The following is an 18592-nucleotide window of genomic DNA, read 5'->3' on the forward strand; positions in this document are numbered from 1 at the left end:
AAAGGGGGACCTATGTTTCCAAAATAGATAACAACAAAACATGTATGCTATATTACACTAACCTGGCAGGAGAAGGTGTGATGAAAGTCAAAATAGTTCCAAGTTTTTGGGAAAACCGCTGAGGTCCAAAATCTCAGGTCAACAGAACTACGGAAAAGGATAGGAAATGTGAACAAGCATTGCTTCATTTCCTCGAGGTAAGATGTTTTCTTTTGAAGTTTGAGATGGGCAGGTCAACTGATACTGAGACCATTTCTTAGAAAATCGTGGAGTTTTCTAAGAATTTTAGGATGGGCAGGTCACCCGATATTGAGACCATTCCTAAGTAAAGCATGGAGTTTTCTAAGAATTTTAAGAGGGACCGGTTACCTGATATTGAAACCGTTTCTTAGAAAATCGTGGAGTTTTCTAAGAATTTTAAGATGGGCCGGTCACTTGATATTGAGACCGTTTCTTAGAAAAAGCATGAAGTTTTCTAAGAATCTTAAGATGGGCAGGTCACCCGATATTGAGACCATTCCTTAGAAAAGCGTAGAGTTTTCTAAGAATTTTAAAAGGGGTCGGTTACCTGATATTGAAACCGTTTCTTAGAAAAGCATGAAGTTTTCTAAGAATTTTAAGATGGGCCAGTCACATGATATTGAGACCGTTTCTTAGAAAAGCGTGGAGTTTTCTAAGAATTTTAAGATGGCCCGGTCACTTGATATTGAGACCGTTTCTTAGAAAAGCATGGAGTTTTCTAAGAATCTTAAGATGGGAAGGTCACTTGATATTGAGACCGTTTCTTAGAAAAGCGTGGAGTTTTCTAAGAATTCTAAGATGGGCCGGTCACCCGATATTGAGACCATTTCTTAAAAAAGCGTGGAGTTTTCTAAGAATTTTAAGATGGGCAAGTCACTCGATATTGAGACCATTTTCTTAGAAAAACGTGGAGTTTTCTAAGAATTTTAAAAGGGGCCGGTCACCTGATATTGAAACCATTTCTTAGAAAAGCGTGGAGTTTTCTAAGAATATTAAGAGGGGCCAGTCACCCGGTATTGAGACCGTTTCTTGGAAAAGCGTGGAGTTTTCTAAAAATTTTAAGGTGGGCAAGTCACCCGATATTGAGACCATTTCTTCGTAAAGCGTGGAGTTTTCTAAGAATTTTAGGATGAGCAGGTCCCCCGATAATTGGACCATTTCTAAAAATAAAAAACATGGAGTTTTTCTAGATAGGCAGGTCACCTGATAGGGAAACCATTGTTTAGGAAAAGCACTGAGTTTTATCATGACCAGACAATTTATCTTTACAACACTTACTACGCCAAGCACTTGACAAGTTTTGCTTCGTAAGCATTGTAAAGAGAGGGCATCTGTTGTTACTCAATTTTGGACCCCACGTGCTGGAGATGGTGTATACCCGTTTTGAACAGGAGTGTAGGAGTTTAGCTCATGTTCGCCAGAAGATTGACAAAAGCGGAGGAGAAAGAAATATATATTTTTTTGAACCCTATTTGAGCTGTTTTCTGCTCTTTTTTATCCTTCCCCTTTGCTACCAAAATCACCAGGTTTTCTTAGGTTGATCAGGAGTCTTTATAATGCTAAATTCGTTTCTTTTTATCTGGTCTTTAAGGTTGAATAAATCCCTCAGAATTTGCACTAAAAAAATGGTTATGCTACTGTCGTAAATTTTTGTTCCAACTTAGACTCTGATTCTGACTCGGTTTCGTACGATATCTGACCATCCTAGGTATATTTTGTCACTCATGACATGTTGAAAAATTGATGTACACCTTTATTAGGTCCTAGGGATCATTGTTCTTAGGGCAGATTCTCAGTCAGTTTTGGATGCTCAGCATTGTCAGATGAAGAACCTTTTTGACCAATACTGCCAGATTATGTTCTTTAAAACGATTTTATCTCACTTCGACTCCTCATCAAAGTTGTAGTCCTAGAGGCGTAGATGATTTTGGGCTTTTGAATCGCTTGATTTCGATATCAGAAGCTCAAGATATTCCTATTTGAATATCTAACGTAAAGGCAGAGAATTCTGTCGCGAGAAGGATATTGACCCGAGTCTGCACTAAAAAAACTCTATTTTTGGCCTAGTTTTTGTGATTTTTGTTCTTAGTTCATACTCTCAGTCATATCAGGATTCTCGGTATTCATCAGTTTTTGAGTTATACCCGGAGATCCCTTTTGACCAACTAGATTACTACCAGTTTCTGTTCTGTAAAAAGATTTTATCTCACTTCAACTCCTTCATCAAAGTTGTAGTCCTAGACGCGTAGATGAATTTGAGCTTTTGAATAACTTGATTTCGATATCAGAGGCTCAAGATGTTCCCGTTTGAATATCTAACGTGAAGGTAGAGAATTCTGCCGCGAGAAGGATATTGACCCGAGTCTGCACTAAAAAAACTCTATTTTTGGCCTAGTTTTTGTGGTTTTTGTTCTTAGTTCATACTCTCAGTCGTATCATGATTCTCGACATTCATTAGTTTTTGAGTTAGACTTGGGGATCCCTTTTGACCAACCAAATTACTGCTAGATTATGTTCTGTAAAAAGATTTTATATCACTTCGACTGCTTCATCAAAGTTGTAGTCCTAGACACGTAGATGAATTTGGGCTTTTGAATCACTTGATTTAGATATCAGAAGCTCAAGATATTCCCATTTGAATATCTAACATGAAGGCATAAAATTTTGTCGCGGGAAGGATGTAGCCCAAGTTCGCAGGATTGATTCGAAGGATTTTTTTTTGGACCAAGGACTGAATCAAAAGGTATTAAAATGAGGGATTGAATTAAAGAAGGATATTGAAAGCTGGAGAGGGGGGCTGGATCATCATAAATGACAAGATTTTTACCACACCGAATAAGGAAAATAAGACTTTGCAACTGCATTCTCCATCTGATTTCTTTCCTTTTTTCTCTGCTGTTTTCCTTTCTCATCACGCTTGATTTTTTTAGCCAAAGACCACGTTTTTGTTGCCTCTTTTCAAAGGGAGCAGCTGGCCCTATGGAAGGAAAGAAAAGAGCCACACCATCCTCTAAAACTAGAAAGAAATCAGACGTAAAGCACCAACACAAAATCAGAATATTGCAGTTTCCTTTTTGTGTTTTTTTTACTGCAAATCAGTAGGGATTTGTGTCCTAGGATTAATGCATTGAATCCTTCCTAAATAGAGACATATTTAGACTATATATAAGCCCTTCTAATGACCTAACGGGGGCAGCAAAAGGAGTTGAAAAGGAGAGCCAGAAAAGCGCATAAAAAAGAAAGAAAACCAAGGCGAAAAAAGGAGAAGAAAAACAAGAAAAGAAGCAGGGACTGCTTTCCGGGTTGCTCCCTTTTCTGTAAAATAAAATTTGCAAAATAGGGGAGAAGAAAGTGCAGATAACCAGTAGAGATAGAGGGACGAAGATTGCAGAAGTTAAAACTCAGGAGACGAACAAAGAATAAGGGAGAAAGAGCTGGAACAGACGACAACACTGATAGTCTTGCCACCTGCCTTCAACAGCGTTGCAACTCCTTCGTGTGCCTCCAGAAAGTGCAGATAATCCAGTAGAGAGAGAGGGACGAAGATTGCAGAAGTTAAAACTCAGGAGACGAACAGAGAATAGGGGAGAAAGAGCTGGAACAGACGACAACACTGATAGTCTCGCCAGCAGCCTTCAACAGCGTTGCAGCTCCTTTGTCTGCCTCCAGGTATGTTCTCTTCACCTTTTTGCATGCAATTTTCTTTGTGTTTGTACTGTTCAAGTGAAATATAATTCACTTGAACAGTAGCCGGGTCTTCTTTAAATGTTTTTTTTCCCTCTTGAATAATCTCTTGGCGTGTGAGTGCATTATCCCTGTACAAGCATGGTTTATCATTTATAGCAGTGGAGTTTGTTTGTTATAAAAAAGTGTGCACTGGTTTATCATTTATGCTTAAGCACTGAAGTGTTTGTTGTAAAAAAAAATGTTTTTTGTGTGTGTTGCATATGGCCAATACCCTAACATCTTTTTGAATTTCCTCTTAAAAAAAACAAATATTTGAAGTTTTGAAAATGTGTTTTCGTATGGATTTCTTAAACACAAATTATTTTCTTGCATTTCTGGATTTTACAACATGTTTGTAAAAATCCAAAGGGTATTGGCCAATATTTCAAAAAATATAAAAATCTTATTTTGGGGGGAATTCATCTATTATTCACCGCTAATATTTGGATAAAGAAATCCTTAAAGGACGAATATCCAAAATATTATTGGGAATAATTTGTTATTATTCACTATTAATATTTGGATAAAGAAACCCGGAGTGGTAAATATCCAAAATAATTTTCTAGGAATAATAAATTCACACACATCCTTGAAAGAAGCCTTGATTATAATCGAGGACATTTCAATTTTTTACTCCACAGTTTACGAGCTGTGAGAGTATAAAACACTAAGATAAAAAAATAGGTTTTTTAAAGCACTCTAGATTTCTAAATTTTTGTCCCTCCTCCTTGCGATTTACGAGTCGCAAACTCTTGAAATACTAAGGGAAAAATAAGCTTTCGAAGCACATGGAATCTCCTTGGATTTCTATCTTAATAAATTTAGTTTGAATCAAACCTAGGAAAACTGATGGGATTAGAAAACACCAACACCATAGCAATTATAAAGCAAACCAAACACCAAGCAACTTATCTTAGGTAAGGCGTACTAGGGGTGCTAATACCTTCCCTTTACGCAATCAATCCCTTGCTTTAGAATCTCTGAAAGACCAGTTAGGGTTCCTAGTGACCAAAATACTAGGTGGCGATTCCTTTAAATCAAAACAAAAAAACCAAAATCAATCGAGGATCGCCGCAAAGCCGCGCTCCGCTCGCGAGGGTGCGACAAAGTTATCTCAATTTTACTTCATAGATCATAAATTTGATAGGTTAATTTATGTTGATTTGAGTATTTTTTTTATTGCATTTTTTTAAAATTAAATCTCTTTTTAATTTTACTCTTTAACATTGAATTGGTTTGAGAGATGAGCTTTATATTTTATTCAATTTTATTTCTATGAGGTTATCTTATTCTCACGACTAAGTTGTGATTTGACATATTGATGCGGGTCGACTCAGGTTTATTTTTTAAAAAAATTTAAATGTTTTTAGATTTTTTTTTCATTTTGGTCCTTCAACACTTGATTTGCTAAGAATTAAGGTTCATTTTTTTTTTCTAATTTTGCTTTCAATGGGGTTGTCTTGTTCTTATTTAATTTTTGCTTTGTTATCAAATAGGATCACGAAGATCTTTTAACAATATTTAAAGGATATGTTTCCATGATATTGACAGATATTCATTTTTTTATAGCTAATCATTGCTATTTTTTTTTATGGTTTATCTACTATCATTATTTTTTTTAATTATATTATTAAATAAATTAAGTTTATTAAACACAATCGAGTCAATGACCAGAATCTCAGATTTTTCTTAGTTCTTTAAGAATCATACCATAACTTGAGCGATATTTTTCTTACATAAAAAAAAATCTGGCCAGCTTGTGGCGTAGTTTGAGACATCAATCTAGTTTCTTCAAATTAGACAATAAAGGGGTATGATTGAAAAAAAAATTGAAAATGAAAAAAGAAGAAGAAAATCACTTGATTCACTATTTATATGGAGATTAAAACCAACCTATGACTTTTAGTTGTTTTGTTAATGTTAATATTCCATTGTTGGCCTCTTAAATGATCACATAGAAGATGTTTCTTTTGAATATGAGAAAATGACAAAGAACATATTCTGAGAAATGCTTATAATCACCTCTGTGGTTGTATCAATTAGGCAAATTAGCCCATTTGAAAAAAGTATGATCAAAATTTACCCTATGTTTATAAAGTTTAGTCAATTCAACCTAATTCGTTTCAACTAAATTAAATTGTATGATAAATATCAATTAGTTTTTTTAAGAAATATTTAAGAAACAAAAAGCATTCATTTTTCTAGAAAATAAAACTTTTTGAAATATTTATGGAATGAAATGCTAATATTTTTTAATTTAGAAATACTATATCTCTAATATTTTAAGAACTTTTTTAGAAAAAAATTAAATTAAATAAACATAAACTCTTGAAATGTTTAGAAAAAAAATCCAATTTCTTAAAATTTTGAAAACACTCAGCCATCAAAATATTTCAAAATATTTAAGATAAAAAAATTTCAAAATCCTTAATAATTTTTTTAATTTCTTAATTCTTTCTTTTTTTAAATACTAATGGCTAAGAATTTACATTTTTTTTAAAAGTATTTCTTAGATTTTAATTTTTTATCAGTTTCAAAGTTCTTAAGAAATTATAGTATTCCTATATATTTTTTTATTTCTTAAACATTTTTTTAAAAATTCATGGCCAAGATTTTTGAATTTTTTTATAAATGCATTTCAAAATTTTTCTTAACTTTCAAACAATTGTAAAACTTTTAATGACCCAATATTGTTATATTATTTCATTTATTTACATTTTTTAAAATCTTATGGGAAAACATTAATTTTATTTTATTTCTACAACAGTGCCAAAAAGTTTTTTATTTATTTATTTTTAAATTCTCTTAAGCACTTCCAAATTTTGAAAAAACCAACCAATTTGGTTTTATAAGCTTTAAACCAAAAAAATTAAACCGAACCTAAACCGGAAAAAAACCGAGCCAAACTAAAAAACGAGCCAAACCTGTTTAAACAGGTTTTTGTTCTAAAAAACCGAACCAAAACTAGTCGGTTTGAATCAGTTTCGGTTCAGTTTTTTTTTTAATTTTTTTTATTTGGTTAGTTTTTTTGATAAAAACCAAATCAAACTGAAAATGATCACCCTTAAATATTATAATTTACCCCAACATCTTTCATGCATTTGTTTTGAATTGAGAACTAAATCGACAAGCAAACAATAATTAGAGGATTAATATGTTGTTTACCCCACAAAACACATATCGTGCTTATCCAGCATGTATAGAATTTACTTTTTATATATATGAACAAAATTAGTGCAAGGTTCCAAGCGCATCGCTTGTTTTCAAAGAAAGAGAGGCACATGTTCCAGATGGATGCTGCTAGAGTAACTGAGCTCAAACACTTTATTGATCAGTGTAAGACTAACCCTTCTATTATCCACACCCCATCTCTTGCTTTCTTCAAGACTTATCTTCAAAGGTATTAATTTCCAACCAAGATCTCTCTACATATCTTAATATTTCTTGTTTTTGTTTTGTTTGGTTTTAATGATTTAGTGTTTTGTTTTTGTTTTTTTGGGGTTCGCAGCCTAGGTGCTCGATTTCCTCCAGAGACAAAATCGGTGAGGCATGGTTTCTTGATCACACTTTTCACTTCTTATTTATGCAGTTTTGTTTTTTTGCCTGCTGTTGCTTCTGGGTTTGTAAAGAACGCACAAATTTGTGTACGAGTGATTGTCTCATTGGATTTGAACTTACCTTGTTGTCACTGGAAATGAGCTATAACTTCATTTCTTGCAGTTGTCTATTGCTGAAATACTTTAAAGAATGGTTTTCGATACTAATTTACATTTCCTTATGATCATTTCTTGAAATGGAAACAAATGAGGAAAAAGAGAGAGAAAAGATTCAACCTTGAACCGAATATATACAATTAATTAGTGTTATTACATAAAACTCTCTTTGTTGATAAAAGTTTGAGCTGTATTTGATAATATATGGAGTTATTAAATTTTTTTCCATTAAAATCCTTCAAAGAGGAAAAGATGAAGGATTTTGTAATTGAAACATTTGATTTATCTCGTTCTTATGATTTTTACTCTAAAATATCACGCTGTTTGTCATTTCAAAAAAGAATGTTTTCTTCTCTAGCAATTTTTTCTATACTGTTTATTTTACTGGCAGAAATATTGCTCGAGTTTTGGATTCTCACCTAGTGGATTATAAAGTTATAACTTGCTTGGAACAAGAGAGAGATCGGGTCCCTCATTTTTCCATGTCAAGAATTCTATTCAATAACGACCATTGAGCCTAACTGGTTCTCTTAAAAAAAAACAAATTATAAAATGGTTTGTAGCATGGGAGGTAATTGGCTTTATGGCAATTGTTATGTGATGATGACAGGGTGCTCATATGCAGGAGAAAGGTGATACTGACATGGCTGACTCTGGGGAATACTCTGATTCCAAAAGACCAATTGAAGATGATGATGAAATTGTTGAGTCTGATATTGACTTGGATAATACTGATGTTGTGGAACCTGACAATCATCCTCCACAAAAGGTGATGGAAAGAGTTCATTGAGTTCAGCCACTTCCATTTAGTTGGTACAGAGGCTTTATACATTGGCTAAGCACACATGTTTTGTGATTACAGATGGGAGATCCTGCAGTTGAAGTTACAGAAGAAAAGCGGGATGCTGCTCAAACCGAAAAATCAAAAGCTATGGATGCAATCTCTGAAGGTATTCCGTTGGCCTTTTGTATTAGCTTTTCTGATTGAGATCTTTCCCATATTGTTTGTTGCCAAGTTTGTCTGTTTTCCAGGTAAGCTGGAAGAAGCCATAGATCATTTAACAGAAGCCATCACGTTGAATCCAACTTCAGCTATATTATATGCCACACGAGGTAGCTTTTTGTTTTTAAAAAAGGTTATGTTATCTGATTTGAAATTTATCTTTCAATTTTCATTTAATGCCTGTCCTTACCATGTTCATCAATCTCTTGGTTTCCTACGATACTTTTCTTCAGGTAGTGTTTTTGTTAAACTGAAGAAACCTCTTGCTGCGATTCGTGATGCTGATGCTGCTCTAGCAGTAAGTCTGTGGCTGGGTCCCTTCTACAACTGATTTTGTTCAGGCAGCAGAAGAAGTTTTAAAATTTTAGATTAATTAGTTGTCATACGCCTGATATTATTTATCCCACTGGACAAACATGATGACTTACAGAGGTGAATTATATTCTTTAGATCAATCCAAACTCTGCAAAAGGATATAAAGTACGAGGTATGGCCAGAGCCATGTTGGGCCAATGGGAACAAGCAGCAACTGACCTGCATGAGGCGTCAAAGTTGGACTATGATGATGAGATTGGTTTGGTGCTGAAAAAGGTAAATTGCCTTTGTTTATCATGATTAAGTGCAGTAAATGTTTTCTGATAGTACAATTAAATCCACAGGTTGAACCTAATGCCCACAAAATTGAAGAGCATCGTAGAAAATATGAACGCCTCCGAAAAGAAAGGGAGCTAAAGAAAGCCGAACATGAGAGAAAACAACAAGCTGAAGCCCAAGTAAGTGTTTCTATTTTGTTCTTGTATACTAATAATTGCTCTTTTTATTATTCATTGGGAGGAAAAACATTTAGTATTTTTGGTTCACCTATACTTGTCTCTTGTTGAAAAGTTTCTGTTTATGATGCATGATGCTCCAATATATGATGGTTCAAAAGTCTTAGTGGAAATGATCACAGCTACAGTTAAATGCTTTTGGGATGTTAGTTCAGAGGATCGGCAATCAAAAGTCACAAATGAAAGAATACTCTTAAAAAAAAAAAAAAATACTGGGGAGGCAAAACTTGAAATTGATCTACAATGTTCTCCAATCATTTAATAGGGCTGGCTATCCCCTCTTCATATGAGTTGCATATTTTATTCAAGTTTTTCTATTTAATTTTTATGAAATTATTTCTAGATACTCATTTTTAGGATAATCTAATGCTGGTAGGAACGTCAAGATTAATAGACAGATGATTTAACTTCTCGTTTTAAAAGATAGTCAAGCGGTGTATTTTAAGTTGTTCAATATGGCATTTGAATAGAAACACGAGTTCAAATTTCTAGATTTATCCTATGCATACTCATGAGTGCTCAAACAATTTGTTTGGTGATTATGATAGCAAGAAATGCTATACAACCACCACTGCTTTCTCTTACTCTAATGGTTTGCTAAATCATGGTTTGTATTTGATTGCTGTATACTGAAGTACTCTTGATTCAATGCAGGAAAGAGAAGCCTTATCTGCTCTGAAGGAAGGTATGGGTTTTTGTTCCTTTTCTGTCTCATCTGCCCATGAGCACTTGTGTGCGCACACACAGGAAACCAGTGCAGCAGAGAAAATTTCATTTTGGATGACATGATACTAAATTTAACATAGTTGCACTGTATGGGCTTCACAACTTTTAGGCCTTGGAATATAATCTTTCCCTTCATCACTGCTCTGCTGATGCTAGGTTGGTATTATTTCTCTTAGTACTGGGTGCTTATCTAGCCGACACTTGGATTTAGCACTTCTACGTTGGTCCTAACTTTTTTAAAACATTACATGTCCCTGCTCATGTTATGGGCTTTTTTATTTTTTCTTTTATTTTTTCGGGGGAGGAGTTTGGTTTGTATTGGTGTAAACAGGAAGAAGAAATTCATGGATAATCAGGGGTTTCTTAAGTAAGTGATTAAATTGTACAAAAGAATGGAAACAACAAACTGACTTGCTCCTTGCCAGATTTCTTGAGCCTTCTTACGTCATTTCTGACTCTGTTCTTGTGTTTGGTTTGGGTATGTTTTAAAGTGTTGTAAATCGTCTGTCTTTCATTAGTTTGGGGTGTCCAGCATCCATTCCTTGTGTATATGTGGCACGCATAGGTTTAGGTTCTTCAAGTACAGTGAAGGATAAGAGAATGATCATAGTAACGTTGTTAGGGCAGAACTAGGAACAATGGAATACGTTAACATAGAAAAGCCGTTGCTTGCTCAAGCATATTTATTTAGAAAAAGCGGTTGCCATTGTTATGTTTTCCTCCATTATAGACTAGGATATTTCTTGTTCCTAACCTTCTGAGTTGAGATCACCTGATGAATTGTTGAGATAAACTTTGTCATCAGTGATATGCGAAGTAGGATGAATTGTTCTACGGTGTTTGCAGGACAATGGCATCTATAGGTCATTTTACAATTTTTGTTTTTTATTTTTTGATAAACAGGACAAGTTATAGGCATTCATTCTGCCAAGGAACTAGATCCCAAACTGAATGCTGCATCAAAAACTTCCCGCCTTGCAATCTTGTACTTCACTGCATCGTGGTGCGGACCATGTCGAATGATTGCTCCCATTTTCACAAGCTTAGCTGCGAAGTACCTGAAAGTTGTTTTCTTGAAAGTTGACATAGACGAGGCAAGAGATGTTGCTGCACGCTGGAACATCAGCAGTGTTCCTACCTTCTACTTTATAAAGAATGGCAAGGAGATTGACAAGGTTGTGGGGGCTGATAAAAATGAATTGGAAAGGAAGGTTAAACAACATTCTGGCTAGCTAGTCCTAAGCTAATCTATTGTAAGAACCTTGCTTCTGGTAATAGTCCTTGTGACTGTTTTCTTTCTTAACTCAACAGTGTGAGATTATTACATATTTTCTAATAAGACTGACATGCTCAAGCTGTGTTCCTTTTGAGATTTATACTAGTTATCTAACATGTGATTATCAGCTAGATATATATTTTTCAACCACAAAAATAAAATAAAAAATACATATGCAGGTTTTTTCAATGCAAGAATGCAAGCGAATATGCAAGTCTTTTCAATGCATGTTTTGACATAAAAAAATCTCAATTCTTTGTATTTGATTAAATAAATCAAAATTTATTTGTGCTAACAATATATAAAAAAAGTTGTTAATAATAATTAAAGATTAAACTAAAAAAAATCAAAATACACACATATATGATATCGCAACATAAATTATGTACCTAATATTTAATAATAACTTTGTTTATTATAATAAGTGTTTTATTTAATAAAATGATAATAAAAAAAGATATAAATAAGAAAACAATAAAAAAAAACTTTAAAAAAAAAGTTAAGGAGGATTACACATAAGAATGCCTTCTAATATTAGAAAACAAAATGTTGAAATCTTATTTATCAACTAAGTAAAAATTAAATCATATTCTATTAAAAAAATTATAAAAATTGATAAATTTTTTTAAAAAAACTCAATAAATTTTTTTTTTTTTAAAAAAGCCTAGGTGTGTAGGCTTGGTCATGGGTGGCTCAACGTGGTTGGACTTAAAAAAAACTCAGACCCACATGTTTGGTTGACATTTTTTTTTAAGGAGTAGATGATCCACCCCTTATGTTTTTTGAAGAAAAAAACTTGCGATGTGTCATCTAATTCTCCCTAAAATCCAGCCATAATAGTGTTCTTCAGGGGTGATTTTTGTTTTTTCATAGAAATCCATTTCAACCCCTCTTTTTTTTTTTTTTTACTAAAAAACACATATAAATACTATATACGTCTTGATGAACTCATATATAACCTTAAAAATTAGTATAAAAACTTAAAAACAACTCAAAATAATTTTTTTAAAAGCTTAGATCTACCTTCTTAAGCAATGAAAATGTCAAAGAACACCTATATGAGACTTCTATAATAAAATGAAATCTATTAATACCAAGATCGACCATTTCATAGGCTAAATTTGTGTCAATCAAGACTCTATCACCAGAATCTAACGATACTCTCAAACCAAAGACCGAAAAGTAAGAAAAATAAAGTTCTATATCAAATAGAAATTTCAAAAACCAAAAGGATCGAAAAAAATATTGGAAAGTATGGGACCAAAATAAACTTTCCATGTAAACTTTAAAGCTGTTTGCCTCACCTTTTCTAATTTAATCATTCAGCTTTCAATCCTACCATAGTTTAACAAATCAGAGCCAATTGACCATCAACTTGATCATAAAAAGACTTAATCAAGGAAAAATATACTTGAATGACCAATCCATAATGAATTATATGTTTGAAAAATAGCAATATCATGGACTATAGTGATTTGCCCATGTTTTTTAGTATTTTCTATAATTTTTATTTATGCAGACCAAGCATAAGGATTCTAGTTATTTTATTAGCCTTGGTGCCCACGCTTTGTTACGTGATTGAATTATTATTATTATTTTGGGCAAGAAATGATTAGTTAATAAAGAAAACAAAATGTGCAACTCGGGGATATAGACCCCACTATATGGAATAAGCTAGGTTTATTTTAATTAGATAAAAAAAAGAAGATAGTAAATGGATCAAATTTAAAAACAAAAGTAAGAATAACCTTAGAAAAAAATAATTTTTTTTTTTAAAAGACTAACGATGTATCTTAATTCATAACCTATTAAATATAGAAGAATAAAATGAGATAAAAATAAAAATAAAAAACCAGTCTTGATTGACCCAAGTTAGCATAACAAATTCGTAATCTCGGTAATTAGAGTTAAGCCAACTTAGGATATCCCGCCAAACTCACAGTTTAGATCATAAGATTGGAATAACTCATAAAAAATAAAGAGAATTATAAAGACCTTTTAAAAAAACTCAAGTTAACTTTTTAAACCCATAACTCGAGTCATTAGACCTGAAGCATTATATTGGAAATACCATGAAGTTCAATTCTCAATCAATCAAATATTGAATGATGAAATTGAAAAAAAAATTTGCTTTATACAAAAGGATTAAAAAATAGCAATTAAAAGAATGATGATTAAAATTAAAATAAAAATAAAAATAAAAAATAAATTTATATGTGATTGAAGAGTGAAATTAAAAAAAAAAACCAATTTAGCAAAAGGATAAAATAAATAAAAAGAATAAAAATTGAAATTGACATAAAAAATAAAAAAAATCTTTTATTGAAGGGTGAAATTGAAAAGAATATATAATAACTTTTATAAAAAGACTAATAATAAAATTAGAAATCAAAACAATGAGGACCGAATTGAAAAACATAATATCATCAATTTAGATTGAAGGGTAAAATTGAAAATCAATAAAACTCTTATAAAAATCTAAAGGGAAAAAAATTAGATATTAAAAGATTAAGGATCAAATTGAAAAATATAATATTTGATAAATTGGAATTGAAATATGAAATTGAAAACAAATAAAACTTATATAAAAGACCAAGAAAAAAATTAAAAATAAAAAAACATAAAAATTGAAGTTGAAATACCAACAATAAAGAGGGCTAAACTATAATTTTCAATAGAGATGAGAGAAAAAAAAAAAAGAAAAAAAAAGATCTATGGATAACAAATTGGGTCACCAATATCAACATGCATCGTCCAAAAAATCCCTTTACTCTAGGTTTAAAATTCTAGTATTTAAGGGTATTTTTGTCTCTTCATTGTTTAATTTCATTGTTTATTATTTTTTATATTTTGTCAAATACAAAATAATTATTCCTTAGCTGATATTATAATAATAAAAGAAATTATTGTGATAATGCTAGCTTTAAATTTCTTACTTCTAAAAGTATTTTTGTTATTAAAAAAAATATTTATTTATCTCCTGTTATTTTGATAATAATAAATAAATTATACGAAAAAAAATTTAAAACCTTTAAAAAAATATTAAGTTTTTCTCGGATGGAGAGGCAAAATCACACTCCGGTAAGCAATATTTCAATGTCCTGAGCTGCAATGTTTTTTTATCAAGTTGACCTGATCATTTAAGTTGCGGTAATAATGTCAACAAAACATAATTGAGTCTTCTGCCTGAATTCTTCATTTTCATTTCATGTCTGCTCCTGTAGAGCCGAAAAGGTTTTCATTTACAATACGGTTCCTTCACCCAGGGAAAAAAAAGGAAAATCATACGAGGATGAAGATGATCTCTGTCTGCGTGTGTGCGTGTAAGAGAGTAATTAGTTTGTCATTTTCCAAGCAGAATTTTCCTTGTTAATCCCACCAAACTTTACAAGCTTTCGTTATTTCCAACAGTATTCTAATAAAGCAACAGGAAATTCCTAAGCAATCAATCATATGTTGGTCATAGTATATGAATTATGTATTAGTCATGACCTAGAGTTTAAGACAAACATTGATTTGAAGCAAAAACAAAATGCGAAGAGAAATATAACAATAATAGTAATAATAATAATAAAAAACTTCATTTCCTCTGGTTGTTGGAGTAGAATCTAAGAACCAGGTAGAAGAAGAACCGATAAAGAACTCCCCAAGCTAACAAGATACCGATGTCATACCAAATATTATCCATCGTAATATCCATGGAGAATAGAACATCTTGCCCAACCAACATGCAGCTTGGCTCTAATTTTGCTATTGATTCATTATGCAGTTGGCTCCATCTGATCTCTCCTAGAGGGCCTGGTGAAAGTTCTGAAGGTTTCCCTGAATAGCATCTTAAGCCTTTGAACTCATTTGAAAGCATCCCCTCAAATGGATATTTGATTGCAGATAAGTAATGGAGCCACCTCCAGTAGATAGGTATCTGCAATCGCTTCAGAAAGAACCCACAGGTGAGGAAGAATAGAGCTGTTGTTGCAATCACGACGGCATAACCTGTGATGTAACTCGGAACAAGCGCGCTCACAAGCATCACATAAGCATTAGTAGTTATGAGGGATGCATAAAGAATCAACCAAAAGTTGAAGAGATTGCTTTTGAGATGCAGCAAGAATCTGGTGATGCCAGCAAATGTAAAGCCTTGAATAGCGAAAAATGGGAGATAGACTATGAGTGAGGAGATGACGTAGGAGGAAGCACGATATGAATTATGGGAAGTTTCCCTGATGAAGATGAACCTTTCTTGGATGAATGTTGGGACAGCATCATTGGAGGAAAAGAAAACAAGACAAACTGCGAAGATATAGAAATTGAGAAGCCTGTTAATGTCTTGGAAAGATGGATGACCCAGGTTCTTGAAAAGCGAGGACAGAATGAGTGCCATGACAGCTAATACGATCTCTCTCGAGAGGAAAAGCTCAGGAGTGCGAACCACATTAAGTACTGTACGCCATGAAAGAACTGCTACCTCCCGGAGCCATGGGTTAGCAAATTTAGGACCATGGTCTGCCTCATCAGGCTCTTCTTCATCCCAACTAGATTCTGTATAAGAAGGAGAATATGGGTCCAGCGAAGGGATGGAAAGTACTGGGGTTTTTGGACGAGGAACAACATGCTGTGGTGTTGAGTATCGGCTTGAAGGTTGGCTTCTTGGTGCATTCATTGGTGTTTTCCCGGGCGTCCTTCCTGGAGTTCTCGCAGGAGTCCATGATGGTGCTCGGCGAGGAGTTCCTTTGACACCGTGGTAGACCCAGACTGGAAAATCTTTGTAGAATTGAGAAGCCAAACGAGGATTAAACACACCACTTTGCATCGGTGTGCGAGTAGATTTGCGTTCAAGGGAGTTGTCAAATTCCTCCTCATCATCATCATCGTAATCAAATTGACCAGAGTCCGCTTGAGATGTCATAGTTCCTGTAGCTGACAATCCTTGGCTTCGGAGGCTGATGGCATACTTTGATAGAGGAGTTTTCATGTAAGAAGTGGGCAGGGTCCTGAGGTTTTTTGGTATTCTGCGGATTGGTGTCTGTGCCACTTGATCTGGTTGGATACCATCGCGCTGGTACAACACAAGGGGATCAAGTCCAACAGTTGATTCATCATACTCTTTGATCACATCCAGAAGATACTCAATGCTGTTTTCATCATCAGGAACAGGCCTTCCAAATCCAGAGAGATGGTTAGGAAGAGCAGCGGGGCTTCCCATATATACCAGTCTGCCCCTGTTTGCATAATTTGATATCTTAATCAGCAAGATGTGATACTAGCAGAGAACCTGATGGATACAGTTTTAAGGGTTTCAGGGACTTGAGTTTTTGTTATTTTACCTTGCGAGAACTGTGATACGGTCCAAGAGCATTTGAATCCTAAAAGATGGCTGGTGGATGGTCATCAAGACTATACTACCGCCCCGAGCTATGTCCTTTACCTTTTCAACTACACTGTAAGCACTTGTAGAATCAAGACCCGAGGTAGGTTCATCGAGGAACAGCAGTGATGGCTTATGGATGATGTCAATTCCTATAGACACTCTTCGCCGCTCCCCTCCTGACACTCCTCTCCGCCCCTCATCACCAATATACGTATGTGCTGTACTCTGCAGAATCAATCATGTTACTAATTTTGCTATTATGTTCACACAATATAGTAAATGTGTCTGTGTGTTTGTGTGATCAGGAAGGGGACATCATACTGTTAAACCCAGTTGGTCAAGGAGCTCATAGACTCTTTTCTTCTTCTCAGCCCTGGAAATTGAAGGGGGAAGTCTAACTTCAGCTGCGAACATGAAGGTCTCAAAAACTGTCAACGCGGGGAAGAGCTGGTCATCTTGCATCACATAAGATGAGATCATCTTCATGTGGCTTGTACTTATCTGCACAGCCATACCTTATTACATAAGCATAATATTAAATTATATCAGGTTCTTATGACTGCACAAGAGGTTCAAAAGATAACACCAACCGGCTTTCCATCTATCCGAACTGATCCCTCAAGACTCCCTTTTGCAATCCGACCAGCAATGGCATCAAGAAATGTGGATTTCCCAGCGCCACTAGGCCCCATGATAGCCATGATTTCACCTCTTATAGCCTGTCCAGAGATATCATTCAGAAGATACGCTTCTTTGGAGATCCACACCCCATCTTTCTTCTGCTTTTTCATGACACTATATGATAGGTTCTTGAACTCAAGGCCATTCCCTGGCATCATCTTCCGGGGTTCTGGTGCCACTCCATTTCTGTTAGCTAACTTGCCCAAGTCTAAGAGAGTCTCAAGGTTGTTATTTGTATCTGACCTGCCTCGGCTTGCCATCTTCGAGTGAGTGAGCACCTTTTGGCTTGGCCAAATATGGGTTATAGATTTTTTTGGAACTGAAGTTAGAGTTTTGGTATGGTATAAAAAGGTGAGGAATGTACCATGTGGATTGCAGACAAAAACGTGATGGTTAAACTCAAAGAATAAAGAGGATAAACCAAGACAGGCTTTCTCTTTCTGGCTTTCCTCTCCCATTGTTTTTCTCATTAATTTGCCTTGATGTTACCGGCAGTTGTTCTGTTTTGTTGCATTGAGCACTAGAGACAGCTTTTTTTTTTTTTTCTTCTTTCATTCATTCTGTGCTTGTCTTTATGTTTCTTCTTCACTTTTGGCCTTTCAAAGCTAAAGGATAAAAACCTAAGCCAGCAAAATTGAGGCATAACAGGCTGAGGGCGGGGCCATGGACAGACCAATAAGATTCAGACAGAATAAATATACTTTGTTCTAATAATGCGTGGCAAAGGCAAATTAATGCTTCCCAAGCAACAGTTGGCAGTGCTTCGCTAAGGTTTAAAAGGATGGATAAGTTTTATGTCTTTGCATGACATGTTAGCTTGCGAAAATGACACAGGAATGATGAGTAGATTGGATAGTGAAACAAGGAGAAGCATTTTTTCCAGAGATTAACGTTGGAGTTCTCTCTGCTCTTCTTTTTTACCTAGAAAGACATGCAAGTGGACCTTCTTCGAAGGGCAGAGGCATTATACAAACCAGTCACAGGATGGAACTAGCAAGTAGCGAGAGCCTATTAGGGTCTGGGGAACACAGGTGAAAGAGCCTGTAAAAGCAAATAAGAGGATAAATGGACAATCTGGTCACTGTTGACAACGATATAAAAATGAATTTGTTTCTATATAATTTTGAAGGAAATTTATATATTTTTAAAACTAGAGGTATAGAAGAGACATGTTTACATGAATAATATTTATTATTTTTTATCTTTAAAATATCAATATAAAAAAATTTTAATTTTAAAATTGTTCAA

The 18592-nt window shown here is 34.1% G+C and overlaps 2 protein-coding genes across 5 annotated transcripts; one reads left to right on the plus strand and one right to left on the minus strand.

The window, feature by feature from the left end:
* Positions 1 to 6956: 6956 nt before the first annotated feature.
* Positions 6957 to 11389, plus strand: LOC133676229 (TPR repeat-containing thioredoxin TDX). Of its 4 annotated transcripts, none has more exons than XM_062097857.1 (10): positions 6957 to 7147; positions 7256 to 7294; positions 8071 to 8229; positions 8323 to 8410; positions 8477 to 8573; positions 8697 to 8761; positions 8914 to 9054; positions 9123 to 9236; positions 9948 to 9978; positions 10923 to 11389. In XM_062097857.1, exons 1-10 carry the CDS (start codon positions 6969 to 6971, stop codon positions 11249 to 11251), a joined length of 1242 nt encoding a protein of 413 aa, XP_061953841.1. In that variant the 5' UTR covers positions 6957 to 6968; the 3' UTR covers positions 11252 to 11389. The 4 variants fall into 4 exon arrangements, with proteins under 4 accessions (XP_061953841.1, XP_061953842.1, XP_061953843.1 ...); XM_062097858.1 differs by having other exon boundaries at positions 8086 to 8229; XM_062097859.1 differs by having other exon boundaries at positions 7256 to 7289; positions 8493 to 8573.
* Positions 11390 to 14729: 3340 nt separating this feature from the next.
* Positions 14730 to 17714, minus strand: LOC133675752 (ABC transporter G family member STR-like). The gene is made up of 4 exons (XM_062097229.1): positions 17254 to 17714; positions 16985 to 17164; positions 16620 to 16888; positions 14730 to 16514 (listed from the first exon to the last, which is right to left on the minus strand). Exons 1-4 carry the CDS (start codon positions 17602 to 17604, stop codon positions 14876 to 14878), a joined length of 2439 nt encoding a protein of 812 aa, XP_061953213.1. The 5' UTR covers positions 17605 to 17714; the 3' UTR covers positions 14730 to 14875.
* Positions 17715 to 18592: the final 878 nt, after the last annotated feature.

The sequence above is a fragment of the Populus nigra genome, chromosome 16 (genome assembly GCF_951802175.1).
Source record: "Populus nigra chromosome 16, ddPopNigr1.1, whole genome shotgun sequence".
Lineage (NCBI taxonomy): Eukaryota > Viridiplantae > Streptophyta > Magnoliopsida > Malpighiales > Salicaceae > Populus > Populus nigra.